The sequence below is a fragment of the Chrysochloris asiatica genome, unplaced genomic scaffold, assembly GCF_000296735.1.
Source record: "Chrysochloris asiatica unplaced genomic scaffold, ChrAsi1.0 scaffold00380, whole genome shotgun sequence".
In the NCBI taxonomy this organism is placed as follows: domain Eukaryota; kingdom Metazoa; phylum Chordata; class Mammalia; order Afrosoricida; family Chrysochloridae; genus Chrysochloris; species Chrysochloris asiatica.
In genome coordinates this window covers 1,280,659-1,299,729 of record NW_006408898.1, presented here as the reverse complement: position 1 = coordinate 1,299,729, position 19,071 = coordinate 1,280,659, and the positions used below count along the sequence as shown (strand labels likewise).

At 45.6% G+C, this 19,071-nt stretch overlaps 1 protein-coding gene across 1 annotated transcript in view; it reads left to right on the top strand.

The window, feature by feature from the left end:
• The window catches only part of FBLN7 (fibulin 7), a 39,296-nt gene extending 21,014 nt beyond the window's left edge, over positions 1-18,282 (top strand). Inside the window, exons 4-8 of the mRNA XM_006876457.1 lie at positions 8,159-8,284; positions 11,341-11,481; positions 13,039-13,176; positions 15,931-16,069; positions 17,825-18,282. Of these exons, the coding sequence (XP_006876519.1) occupies positions 8,159-8,284; positions 11,341-11,481; positions 13,039-13,176; positions 15,931-16,069; positions 17,825-18,197 (917 nt within the window). The 3' untranslated portion in view covers positions 18,198-18,282. The remainder of the gene's footprint in view (positions 1-8,158; positions 8,285-11,340; positions 11,482-13,038; positions 13,177-15,930; positions 16,070-17,824) is intronic.
• Positions 18,283-19,071: the final 789 nt, after the last annotated feature.

Here is a 19,071-nt window from a genome sequence, read left to right as displayed (position 1 = left end):
ACTTAGAGTCACACAGTTAGAAAAGCTATCCTGACCAACTTTCCCTTCCTAAATACTTAGGGAAACTTATTTGAAGATTGGTGGTTCAAACTCACCAGCCACTCTTTGGAAATGAATTCTGTTCATAGCAGGGTCGCTATGAGTCGAAACCAACTCAACAGCACTAACAACAAAGACAAGAACATTTCACACAGACATAAGTAACTTGTCTATTGTAAAAACTCCTTATAAGAAAAATGAGAATAAAGAAATGGCAATGAAGAAATGCTGATAAAACAGATGGCAAGTGTAACCTAGTATGAGGGGGCCTCAAAAAGTTTGTGGAAACAAGGAATATAAGTAAATACTGTTGGATGGTGATGCATGGAGGGGATTGTAATCATTCCAAAGAAATGATGAGTGTAACACCCATGTTCTCCCATGTAAACTATTACTCAATTTACAATAAAAACTTAAAAAAAAAGGATAATGGAATGTTTCCACTAAGTTTTTGAAAGTCCCTTTGTATTTTAACAAAAACCAAAGATAAAACAAGACAAAGATTATGAAAGAACAGCATAAATGGAAATTAGAAAAACCCAGAAATTAGGTGATTTGAGATATGGAAAGTTTGAAATGACATGACAATGCACAGGAAAGAATTTGTTGTTGTTAGGTGCCAACCAGTCATTTCCGACGCATAGTGACCCTATGCACTGCCCAGTCCTGAGCCATCCTAACAATTGTTGTTAAGTTTGAGCCCATTGCTGCTGTTACTATGCCAATCCATCAAAAGAAGGGTCTTCCTTTTTTTTTGCTGACCCTCCACTTTAAGCATGATGTCCTTCTCCAGAGATTGGTCCTTCCTGATAATATGTCTGAAATATGAGAGACAAAGTCTTGTCAGCTTGACTTCTAAGGGGTATTCAGATTGTACTTTTAACAACACTGATTTATTAGTTCTTCTGGCAGTACATGGGACTTCCAATATTCTCTTCCAATACTGTAACTCAAATGCATCAATTCTTTTATGGTCTTAGTCGCTGTCCAACTTTTACATGTATAAGAGGCTATTGAAAATACTGTGACTTGGGTCAGATACACCTTAGCCCTCAAATTGATCTCTTAGCTCTTGAACACTTTAAGGAGGTCTTGTGCAGCAGGTTTGCTGAAGCAATACATTGTTTAATTTCTTGACTGATGCTTCTATAAGTGTTGATTGTGGATCCAAGCAAAATAAAATATTTTCTCCATTTATCATGATGTTATTCATTGGTCCAGTTGTAAGGATTTTTGTTTTCTTTACGTTGAGGTGCAATCCATACTGAAGGCTGTGGTCTTTGTTCTTCATCAGTAAGTATTTTAAGTCCTCTTGGCTTTCAGCAAGCAACGTGGTTCTTTTGCATACTGGTTTGTTAATGTGTCTTCCTCCAATCCTGATGCAACATTCTTCATCTAATCCAGATTCTCAAATTATTTGCTCAGCATATATATGCTGAAAGGATACACCCCTAGTACACACCTTTCTTGATTTTAAACCATTCAGTGTGACCTTGTTCTGTAGCCTCTCCATCTACGTAAAAGTTCCTCATGAGTACAATGAAGTGTTCTGGAATACTCATTCTTTGCAATGTTATCCATAGTTTGTCATGATCCACACAGTTAACAGCCTTTTCATAGTCAGTAAAGCACAAGTAAACATCTTTATGGTATTGTCTGCTTTCAGCCAAGACCCATCTGACATCAGCAATATCCCTTGTTCCACATCCTCTTCTGAATCTGGCTTGAATTTCTGGTAGTTTTCTGTCGATGTTCTGTTGCAGTCATTTTCAAATTATCTTCAGCAAAAATTTACTTGCATGTGATTATCAATGATTTTCTCATTCCATTGGGTCAACTCTCTTTGGAATGGGCACAAATATGGATCTCTTCCAATCTGTTGGCCAGGTCTTCCAAATGTAGACTAGATGAGTGAGTGCTTCTAGTGCAGATTTCAGTTTGTATTCCATCAATTCCTGGAGCCTAGTTTTTGGCTCATGCCTTCAGTGCAGCTTGGACTTTTTCCTTCAGAACCATCAGTTCTTGATCAAATGCTACCTTTTTATTTTTTAAATAAGTTTTTACTGTGAGGTTTACATGGAAGAATATCAGTTTTACATTCATCCTATCATATTTCGTTTCATTGCAATGATTACAACCCCCTCCATGCATCATCAAATAACCAAAGGGTACACCCCACAGGCCTGCCCCCCAGCCATCAGCACACAGCCCCTGTCCCTCCCTGAGTCCCGTGTCCCCAGCCGCTCCATCTGTCCATGTCATCATCTCTGTTTCCATCCCTGGCATCACTGCCTCTCTGGGTAGGGTCACGCTCTCCACTCTTCTCACTTGATGGTGCCAGGAACCTCCGCTTCTGGGCTGCAAAATCAATCCTTTTGTCAAAAAACATCTACCTCTATATTTCCTACCCTCATAGTCAGTCCTGATGGTAAATATTCACTATTGTACCACAAGAGTCTTATACCCATTTCCTTTTGCCAGGCCGGTCCCAACAGATTGGAAATCATTCAGTAGAGATTCTACCTTCCCCCACCCCATCTGGAACTAGGTTCCCGCTTAAAAGCTAGCCACTTCTTGCCTTTATAGGCCCCCTCATTTTGGGTAGCCAATGTCTAAGTTGCCCATCCCTGTCAACCCTGTGTACTGAGGGGTGGGAGTGATCCTTACTGTAAAGATTTGCTCCCTTTTTTGAGCTATTACATCCATAAGTATAGGTAAAGTTCATCAAATTATAGCAGGTTACTCTTCCCCCACCCCCCTTCTTTCTTCTAGTCGAGTTCTGTCATCCAGCCATCAAAGCCAGGTCAAGTGGGTACTATCTGCAAGTATGGTGTTCTTGTACATCTCCCTTCACTTCATATCAGCTGGACACTTCACTCTCCACTCGAGTGTTCTGTGGCCATGTCACTGCCTCTGGGCCCAGGAATCCCTGGGTCTTGCCGTACTGCTGGCCATCCAGGTCTCCATCCAGGTTCACAGGCATCTATTGAATGTGGTCAGACTTAGCTCGCAACTTCATTGCTGTTTTTCCCCCTCTTTCCCTTATCAGTGATCAACGTGGTCACCAGCCAGACCACCAACCTGTTCATGTATTCCTCTTGAGTCTCACTCTTGGAAGGGAGTCTCACTCTTGAGGGGTTCTGACCATTGCCTTGATGGCTCCCGGGTGAACAGCTTACTTGTTGTTGTAGTAATCAATCCAGACTGCCATTATTGTTTTGGAATTTTCCTGCTAGTCTTTATTTCACTTAGTATCTTCTGCTCTTCTGGCCACTCTAGTAGGCTGACCTACTCGTCCTTTCCAGTGGAAATTTCCTACCTCAGACGATTCTGGATGGGGTACTGGATTCTACCTGTGGTCTTATCAGCCATTCCTTTTTGATATATTTACTCTGTGTATAGCTTCTATCTTCTTTTGATTCTTTCTGCATCATTCAATATTTTGCCCACGTTGTTGTTGTTAGTTGCCAATGACTCGGTTCTGACTCAAAGCGACCGTATGCCCAACAGAATGAAACACTGCGAGGTTATGGGCCATGTTCACAATTATTGTTAGGCCTGCGCCCATTGCTGGTGCCACTGTGACAGTTTTGTCTATGTCATTATCAAGTACCATCAGTTGGTGGGTTTGAACCACCGACCTTGAGGTTAACATTCCAGTGCTTGTCCTACAGCACCACACTAGGACTCCAATTTTGCCCATTGTTGTTGTTGTTATGTGCCATGGAGTCGGTTCCGACTCCTAGTGACCATGTCCGGGGTTTCTGAGGCTGTAAATCTTTACGGGAACAGAAAGCCTCATCTTTCTCCCACGGAACAGCTGGTAGTTTCGAACTGCTGATCGTGAGATTAGCAGCCCAATTCGTAACCAATACGCTACCAGAGCTCCTTTTTTTGCCCATAGAATCCTTCAATATTGCAAGTTGAGGCTTGTATTTTTTCTTCAGTTCTTTCTGCCTGAGAAATGTCGAGCATGTTCTTTCCTTTTGGTTTTGTGACTCCAGGTTTTGCAAATTTCATTGTAATACTTGGCTTTGTCTTCTCAAGCTGCCCTTTAAAATGTTCTCTTCAGCTCTTTTACTTCCTTATTTCTTCCATTTGATTTTGCATTTCTATGCTAGAGAGAAAGTTTCAGAGTCTCTTTTGACATCAACTTTGGTCTTTTCTTTCCTCCTTGTCTTTTTAATGACCTTTTGTTTTGTACCTGGATGATGTTCTCGATGCCATTCCACAACTTTTCGGGTCTTCAGTCATTAGAGTCTAATGCATCAAATCTGTTCTTGAGATTGTCTCTGAATTCAGGTGGGATATGTTCATAGTCATAGTTTGACTCATGTAGACTTGTTTTCATTTTCTTCAGCTTCATCCTGAACTTGTATATGAGCAATTGATGATCTGTTCTACAGTGGGCCCTGCTCTGGTTTGGCTGATGATATTGAGCCCTTCCACAGATTCCTGTGTATTGAATCGTGTGTATTCTATCTGGTGAAGTCCATATGTACAGTTACTTTTTATGTTGTTTAAAAAGGTATTTGCAATGAGTAAGTCATTGGTCTTGCAAAATTCTATAATGTGATCTCCAGCATGGTTTCTATCACTAAGGCCATATTTTCAAACTACTGATCTTTCCTCTTTGTTTCCAGCCTTTGAATTCCAATGACCAGTAATTATCTATATGTATTGATTACATGTTTGATCAATTTCAAACTGAAGAAGTTGGTAGAATCCTTCAATTTCATCATCACTAGCTTTAGTGGTTGGTGCATAAATTTGAATAGTATTGGTATTAACTGGTCTTCCTTGTATCATTGTTGTTGTTAAGTGCCGTTGCATAGGGCTTCCGACCTTGCAGTTCAATAGAGTCATATGGATATTATCCTGTCATAGACAGCGTTGTACTCCAACAGATCTTAAAATGTTCTTTTTGACGATAAATGCTACGCCAATACTCTTGAACATGTTGTTCCTGGCATAATAAACCTTATGATCATCAGATTTTAAGTGGTTAATACCAGTCCATTTCAGCTCACTAATGCTTAGGATATCAGTCTTATATGTTCCATTTCATTTTGACAAAGTCCAATTTTCCTAGATTCATACTTCATGCATACCATACTCTTATTATTAATGGATATTTGCAGCTGTTTCTCATTTTGAGTTGTGCCCCATCAGCAAATGAAAGTCCTCAACCCTTTAGTTCATTCGTGTCATCAAGGTCAACTCTTCCCCAGTCATATGTTGAGTACCTTCCAACCTGAGGAGCTCATCTTCTGGCAGTATATCTGACATTATTTTGCTGCTATTCATAAGGTTTTCAGGGGCTTACCATTCAGAAATAGTCTGCTTCTCCTTCCTAGTCTGTCTTAGTCTGGAAGCTCTGCTGAAACCTGTCTACCATGGGTGATAGTATTTAACATATCGGTAGCATAGCTTCTAGCATCACAGCAACACACAAGCCACCACAATACAACAAACTGACAAACCCTCCTGTCAGGAAAGAATTAGAAATAAACACAAAAAAATAAACAAAACCAGATCCTGTTTGTAAAACACTGAGCCAGGTTTCCCAGAAATAGGAGGTGCTCAGTAAATGGCAGGTGCACACGTAATTGCCCCCCATCTTCTGACTTGCCAGCCTCTCCTGAAACCTCAGCCAGTACCTACACTACAACTCTGTAGCTGTTCTGCACTTCATGAAATGACCCAGCTGGCACAGGTGTGATGGGATGACACCTGCACTTCAGTGGGGACTCAGATGGACAGCTAGGAGTGGGCTTTTGGGCAGGGGTGGGGTGGAACACAGCATACAGAAGTCGTTTTGTCACTGCTGACTGAGAAAAGCCAGAGCCAGGGTGGTCCTAAAGAGAATGACAGGTGGCCAGGTGTCTTAGTTTCTGAGTACTGTTTTAACAAAAGTAATCACAATGGGTGACTTCTAAAAATGCAAATGCATTTTCTTACAATTCTGGAGGTTGAAAGTTTGGAACATGCTGATCCTTTCCTTGTCCTTAGCCCTGAGTGTTCCTTGGTTCCTTGGCTTGTGGATGAACCTCACATGGCTTCTGTCTGTCCCCTGTGTGTGTCTGTGTTTATACTAAGAGAAGTGATTAGATTTAGAACCCACCCTACCTGGGCTTGACCTAATGAATGTAACAAAGAAATCCCTATTCTCAAGCACTATTGCATCCACAGGTATAAGAGGGATTAGGATTCCAATACATCTTTTGCTGTGGGAGACACAATTTAGTCCATAATAGAGGGTATCAGTATGGATTAAATTCTACCTCCCCAGCAAAAAGATGTATTGGAATCCTAATCGCTCCTGTACTTGTATCAGGAGTTCTGGTGTGGCACTGTGGATTAATGTGCTGAACTGAAAAGTCGGCTTGAACTGCAAGGTTGGTGATTCAAGTCCACCAACCGCTCCTTGAAAACTCTATACAGAGTCACTATGTGTCGGACCTGACTCGACAGCACTAAACAACAACAACAGAGGGTACCAAGCCAGTGAGTCCCGCCTGGCCGCTTATCCAGATGAGAAATAAAGCCTTTATAGAGCCTGTCTAGAAATAACCATCTTTGGCAAGAAGATCCAGACACAGAGAGAAAGCACAGGCCCCGTGCATTTCTCGGTTGAGCTGATGACTCCCCCACCTCCTACCCTCACAGCCCAGGCTCAGGACCTTTCCCTCGAGGCCCACAAGGGGAGAGTTGAGGGCCCATTGGGGTCATGCTGAAAGATGTTAGTGTTCACTGTCTTTGGCTTTCTGCCTACAACTTCACGGCCTACTGGTTTGCCCACTTTCATACTATACTGCTTAGAAATGTGAGGCTGGACTCTAGGTAGAATCTGGAATTCCAAGCTCTGTGACATTTGTGTACAGTGTTGTTTCAGACACATTCCTGGAAACTGGTCATCTGAGAACATACTTTTTAGGGGAGACTGAAAAGAGGCTGAGGTTGCATGAAACCAACATGGCTCCTTTCCAAGGCCTAAGAAGCAGTTGGATCGTTTGGGTCCTTTCACGATTAATAGGAACCACAGAATATTCTATAGAACATCCCAATCATGAGAAGCCTTAAGGGAAATTGAAGTCCCTGCCAACCCACCCCAAACAAGGCTGGCATTCTCCTTAGGAGTAAAGTACCCTTTTCTTCCTGTTGGGAGACAGCAAGAAAAGATGTTCTTATGTCAACAAGATGTTTTCAATTTTCTTTCACAAGATGCCGTGGACTGATAAACCTAATCTCTTTAGTAGAAATGCTTTGCACACTAAACTTGTGCCTAGGGACTTCTGAACAAAAAAGGATGGCTACAGAGTTCTAAAACATCATCTTGCTTTCTAGTTGAAATATTTCTATAACTTCACTGTGGACAACTGGAAGAATGTTTTAGAAAGCATAAATAAGCAAAGGAAAATCACCTGGACTCCCACCATTCAGAGAAAAACCTTATTAAGCTTAAAAAATATGTCTCTCTCTATATATAGATTTTCCATAGGACTGTTGGTTATTAGCAGTTGAACATGTCCCTTTTCTAGCACTAAGGGTCAAGAGAAACTATTACCTGATTGCACATACAACTTTAAGGAATAGGACGGCTTCTGGATGGGAATCTGGAGCTTTAATTTTTCCCACCCCTCGCCATTCCAGTGGGCCAGACTTCCTTCTTATAGCTTCCCTGGATTGTGTTCCTGTTCAAAATGTGCCCCACATGGGTGCTGGCAGGAAGGAGACCCAAAATCAAAGGCCCAGTGGGTGGATATCACGGCTAGCAGTCTCTGCTCAGCTTAAGCACCTTTGCAAATTAGAAAATGGTCTCTCTAGGTGAACATGGCTGGGAGGTAGGCCAGCAGAGCTCCAGGTGGGTGCAGTTGTGCCAGCATACTTGGCAGGCTAGTAGAGGGAGGGTTGTGTTTCAGGTCTTCCCACACATGGGGCTGGGCTGTTGGTAGTCCCTGCAGGCTGAGGGTTTTGTTGATGGAGAAACTAGACAGGACGGTATGGAGAGGTGCAAACCAAGAGTCACTCTATGGAACCAAGTTAACCCATAATTATTGTTGATGTTTGTAGAACTAGAGCTCATATACTTGAATTTGAAAAGTATTTCTTTTCTTAGATATCAGCGAATGCTCCAGCCAGCCTTGTCAAAATGGAGGGACATGTGTAGAAGGAGTCAGCCAATACAAATGTATCTGCCCACCAGGAAGGACTGGGAGCCGCTGTCAGCAGCAAGCCCAGACTGGTACGTAGCTGCTAGATGAAGACATTACACCACAGAGAGAGGGGGAACCTAGTCCTAGATCACCATAATGTAGACAGGTAGGAGGTTCACTTCCTCACGCTGGTTCCTTGAGGTGGTATTTGGAACAGAACTTAGTTCTTTTGTGTAACCAGAGTTTTGATACTCCTTACAGAAGAAAAAACGAGTAGAAGGACTGGCTCGCAGCATGAGACCTCGTCAGGTTAGGAGTTTGGCCTGAGAATGGTACTGCCGTGGCTTGGTCAGTCTTTTTTTCTTCCTCCATCAGGACAGCTTCTCTTCTCAGATGTTTCCATCACTTCCTGCAAAATTAGTTGTTATTGATGCAGGCCAGAGTATTTCAAGAGCTGGATAACACGGCATTAGATTGCTTTTATAAACATATCAAGTCCCAACATAACCTTAGCTGGAAGGAAGGTGTAAGAAGCCACACAGTGGCTGGTTTTGTATACAGCAAGAGTGCCCAGTGATAGGGAATCTATGGACAGATGGGTTTGCACACTATGTTGCAACTAAAAAATTTTCTCTCTATATATAAAAAAGTTAAATCCAAAGATGCCCTATTCTTTTGTCAAGTACAAAATAAAACTCCTGCCCTGTTTGGTTGTCTTCAGTTCCCTATGGGAATATCTATGGGAGGAGGGGGTGCTTGTAGATGTATACAGAGAGTAGGAGCTCTATCAATATTGATTTGATTTGATTGGCTTCACTTTCTGATACCTAGGCACAGAACGCAGCCCAAGGTCAGTTTTAAATGTTGCTTGTAGAAGCTTGCTGTGTACTGAGTCTTGATTCAGTTCAGCTGAGTAAACTTCAGGGTTCTTGCTGGGCCTCGGGCAGCTTTCTCTGATGCAGGCTGTCCTCCAGTGGAGACCAGAGTCTCCCCTTCCCCCCTTTTAGGCTCCTGTCCCTGAGAGGAGTCCTAGGGCTTTTCTTTGTGAAGACAGATAACCAAGGCAGGGCCCTCTTGGCAACCCTACTACCTCTACTCCCTATTTGGACCCTCTGCTAAAAAACTGCATTAATTTATATCTGGGGTTGAAATGCAATTTCTCAGCAGAGGGTCCAACTTGTATGAACCGGTTCATATCCCTGGGGAAAAGACATGGGCCTCCTTTGAACCCAAATGTATTGGTCCTGGACACTGACTAGTTAGATTCCAGGAGCATCAGGCATTTGTTCCTCAGGAGCAGGGAGCATGTACAAAAGATCCCATGGCAGCAATCTTGTCCAGCATAGGGAAGGAGGAATAAATAGGTGTATCTGAAGCCTGATCATGCCCTCACCGTGTCCATCAACCATTAGGCTCACCTAGGCCCTGGACTTTCAGCCTGAAACCTTCCTTCCCATCATGCTCCAACTAGATTTCCCACAGATTCTTCAGTCTCTCCCAAACACATGAGATCTTTAAATACTTTGAAATCTTTAAAAAAAATTAACTTTTCCCCCGATATAACAAATTAGCAAAAAAACCTCAAATGTAAACATTTTGGAAAAGTTTTTGTTGTTGTTGTTGTTGTTGTTGTTAGGTGCCATCAAGTCGGTACCATCCTATAGCGACCTTTTGCACACCAGAACAAAACACTGCCCCATCCTGGACCAACCTCACTACTGTTGCTGCGCTTGAGTCCATCAATGCTGCCACTTGCCCAATCCATCTCCTTGGGGGGTCTTCCTCTCCTTCTCTGACCCTCCACCTTACGAAACATGATGTTCTTCTCCAGAGACTGGTCCCTCCTGACAATATGTCTGAAGTATGAGAGACAAAATTTGGCCATCTTGGCCTCCAAGGGGGCACACTGGCTGCACTTCTTCCAAAACAGATCTATTGGTTTTTTTGGCAGTCCATGGCACTTTTAGTATTCTCCTCCAACACCATAACTCAAAAGCATCAGTTAGTCTACGGTCTTCTTTATTCACTGTCCAGCTTTCACATGTATATGAGGTTATTGAAAATACCATGGCTTGGGTCTGGCACACCTTAGTCCTCAAGCTGACATCTTTGTTCTTCAACACTTTAAAAAGGTCTCGTGAAGCAGATTTGCCTAAGGCAGTAGTCTCTCAGTGAGTGGTGATAGTTGATCCAAGAAGAATGAAGTCCTTGACAACCTCAATCTTTTCTCCATTGATAAAGAATGTTGTTTATTGGTCCAGTGGTGAGGAATTTTGTTTTCTTTACATTGGAAAAGTAGTGAGGGAAAAAAAGAACAGGAAAAGGTAGTGGCCCTATAGTTCAGAATTCCAGTGGCAAGTTAGTATTTTGATGCTTTTTAACTGTCTAACTGAAATTGTGGGCCTAATGTTGTTAAGTGCTGTCAAATCGTTTCCGACTCATAACAACCCTGTACAGGGCTTTGGAAGAGCGGTTGGTGAGTTTGAACTGCTGTCCAGTGGTTATCTTACAGCGCCACACCAAGACTCCAGGGCTTAGCTTAACTTTGTTGTTGTAGTTAAGTGCTGCTGAGTCGATTCCGACCCATAGCGACCCTGTATAGAGTTTCTAAGGAGCCACTGGTGAGCTTGAACCACCGACCTTGCAGTTGAAACAATTTTGCAGTATAACGCATTTTCCAACAGCGCCACACCAGGACTCCTTAACATTGTTGTTGTTAAATGCTGTCGAGTCGATTGCGACCCTATACAGGGTTTCCAAGGAGCAGCTGGTGAGCTTGAACTGCCAACCTTGCAGTTCAAACGGCTTACATTAGGGCAGTCCTTTTCTCTGTAGTTGTGTGGCCGGCTTTTTCATTTGACATTATACAAGGGGTTGGGGGGGTTGTTCAAAAGTTCGTGGTAAAATAGAATTGAGAGATATTGAAATACCTCCACGAATATTTTGAAGCCCCGCTGGTATTCGGGTGCGCTCCCCGTCTACTCCCGCATGTTGGGCCCTGGACCGCTCTGCTCACTTTATGGTTAACTTGTCTGTCCTTTCCTTACTCCAGATTAAGCTCTTTGAGAAAGAGCTGTGCTCCCATTTTAGCTCTCCTCCCGACCCCTCCCCAAGGGCCGGCACTGAGAGTGTCTTCTCCCCGCAGCCGACCCCGAGGGCCCCATAGCCAGCGATTCTGCCTTCAGCCGAGCACCGCGCTGTGCGCAGGTGGAGCGGGCGCAGCATTGCAGCTGCGAAGCCGGATTCCACCTGAGCGGCTCCGCCTCCGCCGACAGCGTCTGCCAGGGTAGGCGGAGGCGCCAGCGGCGGGGATAGGGGCGAGGGGCGGGGTCTGGGATTCCCACTCTACCGCCCTCCTGCCGGGCACGCTCCGGGTCAGAGAAGAGGGTGCAGTGGGAGGATGGAGTGGCTTCCAGAGCTCAGTCTCTGAAAGCCCCGGCCACTTGATGTGATTTTTTTTGAGGTAAGTGGTCACCTGTGGTTGTTACAGTGCTCAGACTTTAGGGCCCATGGTAAAGTAAGACTGTAGATAAAATTGCCACAGGGTCCCAAGCTCTCCCGAATGTCAGAATATGCTCTGGCCTCAGCCACCTCAGCTTCTCCTGGCAGAAGAGTCTTGATGGCTCTCAGCAATCCTTCCTGGCTCTCCCATGTCTGCAGGGGGGCAGGAGGGCAGGAGGGCAGGAGGGGCTTAAATCACATTAAAGGTAGACCAGGCCTTGGGGCTGTGCTCACTCCCTAGTCCCCTTGCGGTTTGGCTCCACAGACCAAAGTTCTTTTTTACAACTCAAGTGAAGAGCCTTCAAAATCTGGGTTTCGGTCATTTGGTGCTACTGTTATTTATTGTTACTGCTGTTAAGTGCCATCGTATCGGTTCTGACCCATAGCGACCCTGTGGACCCTGTATAGGGTTTCGGAGAAGCAGCTGGTGAGCTTGAACTGCCGACCTTGCAGTTCAAACGCCTTTACAGTCTGGCGCATTAACCCACAGCACCACAGCAGGACTTTGTTGTTAAGTACTGTCAGGTCTGACTCATAGTGACCCTGTACAGGGTTTCTGAGGCTGTAAAGCTTTACGGGAGCAGAAAGCCTCATCTTTCTCCCTGGTAGTTTCGAACTGCCGACCTTCAGGTTAGCCCGAGTCGCAACCACTACGCTACCAGAGCTCCGTTATTTTTTGTTGTTGTTGTTGTCAAGTGCCGTCGAGTCGATTTCAACCCATAGCGACTCTGTATAGGGTTTCCAAGGAGCAGCTGGTGAGCTTGAACTACCGACCTTGCAGTTCAAACAGCTTTGCAGTCTGGCGCATTAACCCACAGCGCCACACCAGGACTCCCTGTTATTTATTAGGTGCCTTCAAAACCCTATGTACAACAGGGGTCGTAATAGCCTCATATTACAGCAGAAGAAATGAGACCCACTAACTCCATGCCAACCACTGCCAAAGAAGAGGAGGTTAAGATGGGGCTGCTGATGGGGTAGGAGGCTCTTCAGTCTGCTCTTTGGGCTGCCCGTTTGCCAGTCTCTGCGTGGTCTCCTCAATTAGTCTTCAGCCTTAGACAATGGAGCCCAGCTATGGTCTTTCAGTCCTGTGACATCTGCCCCTCCCCCCTTACTTCTACTTTCAACTCTTTGGGATCATGACTTGGGAAAAGGGGGAGCACCTTGCGTTCTCCCCTGCATTCTCCTGGTGAAAGGGCTCAGCAGCCTCGTCTGGCCCAGACATTTGGGCACATTGTCGTAGCCTCCAGACATCGAAGTGCGGCTGTCCTTGCTCATAGGTTGGTGTGTACCTACCTGCTGTGTGGCTCCTGGAGTTAACAGCAGGTACTTCTGTCCCCAGATGTGAACGAGTGTGAGCTCTACAGGCAGGATGGACGCCCCCGGCTCTGCATGCATGCCTGTGTGAACACTCCGGGCTCCTACCGCTGTGCCTGCCCCAGCGGATACCGCATTATGGCCGATGGGAAGAGCTGTGAGGGTGAGTGAACCGCAGCAGGGGTAGCAGTGGGAGCGGGGGAAGCATCTCAGAACCCAGGTGCTCACTGCTGCTGCCTTGACCTGCCAGGACCTCAGAATGGGGTTGGATAGGCCAAGGTCTAGATATGCATTATAGTATTTTTTAAAACCAATAAAAGAAATTTCTAAAAAATCAGGCTCTAAGGTGGGTGTTGTGTGCTGTCAAATTAATTCTGACTCACAGCAACCCTGTATAGGGTTTCCAAAGAGTGACTGGTGGATTTGAACTGCCAGCCTTGTGGTTAGCAATCCAGTGCTTTTCCTACAGTGCTACACCAGGACTCCAAGGTGGTCTGCATAAATAGGAAATACGTTCCTTAACCATCCTGGTAAGTAGTCTCTTTTGACCTTAAGTGTGTAACAGTGTGCACTGTCAGGTCATATCCTGCCACTCAGCAAAGCCTTCAACTAGGGCTGGACCCCACGGCAGAGCAGTCACTGACCCATGTGGTGGGATCTGGGGGCAGCCATAAAGCTCCTTTGGCACAGTACATCTTCCCATAGCCCTGTGAGGGTACCTGAAAGTCTATCCATGCTCCCAAGAGGATACTCGTACCTGGGAAAGAGATAGCATCTTCAGGCCTTTGTGCTTGGTATGGCCTGCCCCCCCAGCACTGGTCCTGTTGGAAAGTTGGAAAGTTGACACAAGAAAGACAAGCACCCGTGCACCATGAGAATGTGAGAATGGGAAGTCATCAGTACCCCTGGGTTTAAGGGGTGAGGGAAGGGAGGGGGCTGTCTGAAAGACAGGCTTTGGAGGATGCAGACACCCTCAGAACCACATCCAGGCAAGGGTGGTGCAGGGAAGAAATATCCCAGCCCTTCAGAACTTCCATTGGCCAAACCCAGTTGAAAGCCAAGAGGAGCAGGACCGGGAGCTGGGGAGTCCAGAACACTTCATCTCCCTAGAAAAAGAGCAGAGCCAAGAGAAGGTTGGGGGAGGTTTACAACTTGGTAGAAAGGAGAGGCTGACGTCGCAGGACACTCCCAGCAGTCACCCTCAGCAGACAAGTCCCAGGGACAGTGGGCATGTTAATGTTGTTAGCTACTGTTGGCCCCATGCACAAGGAAACAAAAGTCTTTTTTTCCTAGTCCATCCAAGTCTGTAAGTTCCAGTGGAACCTGTTCAGTGTCATTGCACTATGCAAGCCTTCAGTGACAGATGGGTGTTGGCCATGCTTGATGTGCACCGACCAGGAGTAGAACCCGGTCTGCTCCATGGAAAAGGGTCATTCTGCAATGGACCCACCACTGGACATGCTAATAAGTCCCTGTCTAATCACCTTAGCAAGACTAAAACCGCCTCCATTAAAATCACCCACTCAGGAAAGCATGGGGCGTTTGCGACCTTTTCCACCAGTGCCTTGATTTGTACTTTCATGATGACTTTTAGCCCATGGGTAACTTATGAGTTGGAATTGACTTGCCAACAATGGGTTTGAGTTCTGGTGTATTGGCCTGTGGAGGCCTTCCATTACCCCAATACTCTGAACCTCCACATAATGTTCGGAGTCAGAAAATACATCTCTTCTTGAAGACCACCAAGTGGAGTCTCCTATTGCTGATCCCAAAACAAGCCCTGGAAACCCACTGCTACAGCTGGTCTTCGGGGAAACACATCTTTGTGAAGTAGGAAGGTGTTCTGGAAGAGAAATTGAACGTGACATGGCCTCAGAGCATTCTCAGGCTGGTGGTGGTGACAGGCTCATAGTGACCCTGTATAGCAGGGCTGGGAGCCTTTTTTTTTTTAAGTTTTTATTGTGAATTATGTAGGTTTACATGAGAGAACATCAGTTTTACATTCATCCTATCGTATTTCATTTCATTGCAATTATTACATTCCCCTCTATGCATCTTCAAACAACCAAAGGATACACCCCACAGGCCCACCTCGCTGGCTGTCAGCACACAGCCCCTCTTCCTCCTTGAGTCCCATGTCCCCAGCCACTCCATCTGTCCATGTCCTCATCTCTATCTCCATGCCTGGTATCACTGCCTCTTTGGGTAGAGTCATGCTCTCCGCTCTTCTCACTTTATGGTCCCAGGTACCTCCACTCCTGGGCTGCAAAATCAATCACTCCCCTCTTTTTGTCAAAAATCATCTACCTCTACATTTCCAACCCTCACAGTCAGTGGGACCCTTTTTTGCTGCCAAAATTTATAACATCATTTGCGGGCCATACACAATTATCAACTTGAAAATTAGCCTGCTATATTTGGTCAAACATTTAATTAACTCACTCCTAATGTGATGGCTCAGGTAGTATAGAGGTTATGAGTTGGGCTGCTAAACTCAAGGTCAGCAGTTGGAAACTACCAACTGTTCCACAGGAGAAAGATGAGGCTTTCTGCTCCTGTAAGGATTTACAGTCTCAGAAACCCTATGCAGGGTCGCTATGGGTCGGAACTGACTCCACGGCATACCCCCACCACCACTAATGTTACGGCTAGAACAGGTGGTTGCCTTGGCAGGGCCGGACACCCCCCACCCCCACTGTATAGGGTTTCCGAGGCTGTAAACTCAGACTTGTAGCACCCATTTCGTCCTCTCCACAACTTCTGCTCTTCATACTCCAGGGAGGACAGGATGCCAGGAGGGAAGTACCTATGTGGGATCTGCAAGGACGAGATAGACCAGTGTCTGTTGAAGCCTCTGGTGTGTGATACAGGGAAACTTGGGAGGACTGTTACACATGTTTCATGTCCTATGTTTCAGACATCGATGAGTGTGCGACTTCACAACGTATGTGCCCAGGGGGGACTATGTGCGTCAACACCGGTGGAGCCTTTGAGTGTGTCAACCCAGAATGTCCCGAGGGCAGTGGCAATGTGAGCTATGTGAAGACATCCCCATTGTGAGTATTGCTGGGCTGTGCATGGTGGGTCATCGCTGACCCAGGCCTCCCTGTGGGCCAGACCAGATTCTTCCTGGACGTTCTTAGGAGAAGGGATCGTTATTTCCTAGGAAAGATAAATGGCAGGGAGCTGGAAGTCTGGCTTCTCTGAGCTTCCATTCCGCTCTCATGGTTGCATGTAATACATTGGTGGTGGTTATGTGTTGTGGAGCCGGTTCTGACTCATAGCAACCCTGTACGGGGTTTCCGAAGCTGTAAATATTTACAGGAGCAGAAAGCCTTATCTTTCTCTCGCAGAACAGCTGGTAGTTTGAAACTGCTGACCTTGTGGTTCACAGCCCAATTCGTAACCACAACACTACCAGAGCTCCTTATTTAATACATTATGTTAACACAGTACGTGATAAGAACACAGGACTGCATGAAGTGTCCCCAGCTGATGTAGATGATGATGGAATTGGAGCCACCCAAGTACAACACTTTCAGAGAGGGCTACTGAAGGGAAGAAAGCTGTTGAGGACATTCCCTAGGTACCAACAGCCCTGGAAACAGGTTAACACCGATTTGAGAGAGGATCATTTCCTCAAGCACACATGATTAGTAACTAGGAAGCTCCAGTCAGATTGCATATCCCGTACACTTGCATTAATAACACTTTGCTTTTCCAGTGATACTAGAAGGTTCAACTTGTCATAGCTTTAGTACTTAAAAAAAAAAAAAAAAATCAAAACTCTACTTCCATTGTAAGTAGGAGGTGGGACTCTAAAGGCATTACTATAATTACCACAAAGTACATGCATTTTCTTCTGGAAAGGAGATCACAGGAGCCTAAGCACTGTCCTTAGAATTCAGAGAATTGACTTTACAAGCGTAGTTATTTGAATTGGTTTTTGGATTCTAGCAGTTTAGCAGCAGCAAGATGGTCCACGGTACCCGAGGAGTGGCAGTTACTAGTGAAAGGGAAGACACCGGAACCTCCCTCACTAAGTGGCTCAGGGGCATAATGTCCATCAAACCTTGGAGTACATCCCTGACTAACAGTCAAATGTGCTGTCTCACCTGAATAAAGCATTTTCACAAGGTCCTCAATTCCAAATGGGTTAAGGAAGACTGGATTTTCTGTTTTAGGATAGCTGGTTATTTCAAAGTTTACCATGTGGAGTATTGTGTTCCTGGCTGTCACCAGACACTGCTGGGTTCCCACAGTTATTGAACCAGGTCTCAATACACATAGGCAGGGACTCTGCCCTGAATGCCAGCATCACCACTGTTACCTAATCTCTCTAGACTTGATTTTTCCATAAAGACTATGTTGTTGTTGTTAAGTACCATCAAGTCGGTTCTGACTCATAGCAACCCAAGGAGCTGTTGGGTTTGAAATGCCAACCTTGTGGTTAGCAAGCCAGTGTTTACCTTATAGCATCACACCAGGACTCTGTAAAGACTATAGTAAAAACATGCATACATAGACACACACACATACATACCTGTATTTTCATAAATCTCCCTCAAGTACCTGAAAATATTGGGGCCATGCAGGTGAGAGGAGCAGTACCCAGGAAGAGAAATACAGGCAGTAGCCCTTCCCTGGCCATGTCTGATGCCACCCCCTCACTTGCTGCCAGCTCTGAAGCTCTTACGGCGAGGGACCCTTATGGCTGGGGAAGGCCATCTGGTGGCTCTGTGGGGACAAGTGGGACAGACCTGCCAGGTTTCCCCAAGGCCTACTCCTTCTATTTTGCTTCTCTGCTTCAGCCAGTGTGAGAGAAACCCCTGCCCCATGGACAGCAGACCCTGCCGCCATATGCCCAAGACCATCTCCTTCCATTACCTGTCTCTGCCCTCCAATCTCAAGACGCCCATCACGCTCTTCCGCATGGCCACAGCCTCTGCACCAGGCCGACCTGGGCCCAACAGCCTGCGGTTTGGGATCGTGGGTGGAAACAGCCGCGGCCACTTTGTGATGCAGCGCTCAGACCGACAGACAGGCGAGCTGATCCTCATCCAGACCCTGGGGGGGCCTCAGACGCTGGAGGTGGACGTCGACATGTCAGAATACCTGGACCGCTCCTTCCAGGCAAACCATGTGTCCAAGGTCACCATCTTTGTGTCTCCCTATGACTTCTAAGGGGGCCATGGAAGCACAGGGAGCTAGAGATCCATGTTCATTTCTCTTCCCCAAAGACTCTGCCATGGGCACTGACTGCAGTGGACATCTCTCTTCTCTCAGTCTTGCCCCTGCCTACCTGCCTGATACCCAGTCCTCAGGGGCATGCTGCTCATTGTCCCAAGGACTGGCACAGAGAGATGGCCACAACCCCCAAGTGCTGCCATCACACTGTTCTGCTTTAAAGCCCTTGCTTTAGATTACGCTCCAACTGTCTCAAGTCTTTTTCTCAGGGGACGGACAGCTTCTCAAAATGCTGTGAGAATGGCTTTTTGGGTTTGGACTCATGGTAGGTTTTGAGATGATTGTCAGTCATTCTGCAAAGCATTGTTATAATCAAGCTTTGTTATAAAAAGGTTCTGGGTATGCTGAGGTTCACATGATTCCCCTTTACACGTGGTGCTGTGTGTGGAATCTCCTCCCAGGACCTAGCATGTTCTTGTTTGCATTTCCTTTCTCCTCAGAGAATCGTGTCAGGGCCTGGAGCCCCACACAGATTCTTCCAGACTGAGGAACCAACACTAAAGTGTAGATTCTGCCTGATTCACTTCCCTTTTAGGAAATCATGTCTCAAAACATAGCCAGGTGTTATAACGAGAGAAATAAACTTGTTTCTTCTTCCCTGTGCCCACCTGATCTCTCCTTGAGCGCCACATAGTCCTATTTCTTTCTTTCTCTTTGTTTTTTGTTTTTAAGTTTTTATTGTGAACTGAGTGATCGTTTACATGGGAGAACATCAGTTTTACACTCATCCTATTGTATTTCATTTCATTGCAATGATTACAGTCCCCTCCATGCATCATCATTCAACAGTATTTGCTTCTATTTCCTTTGG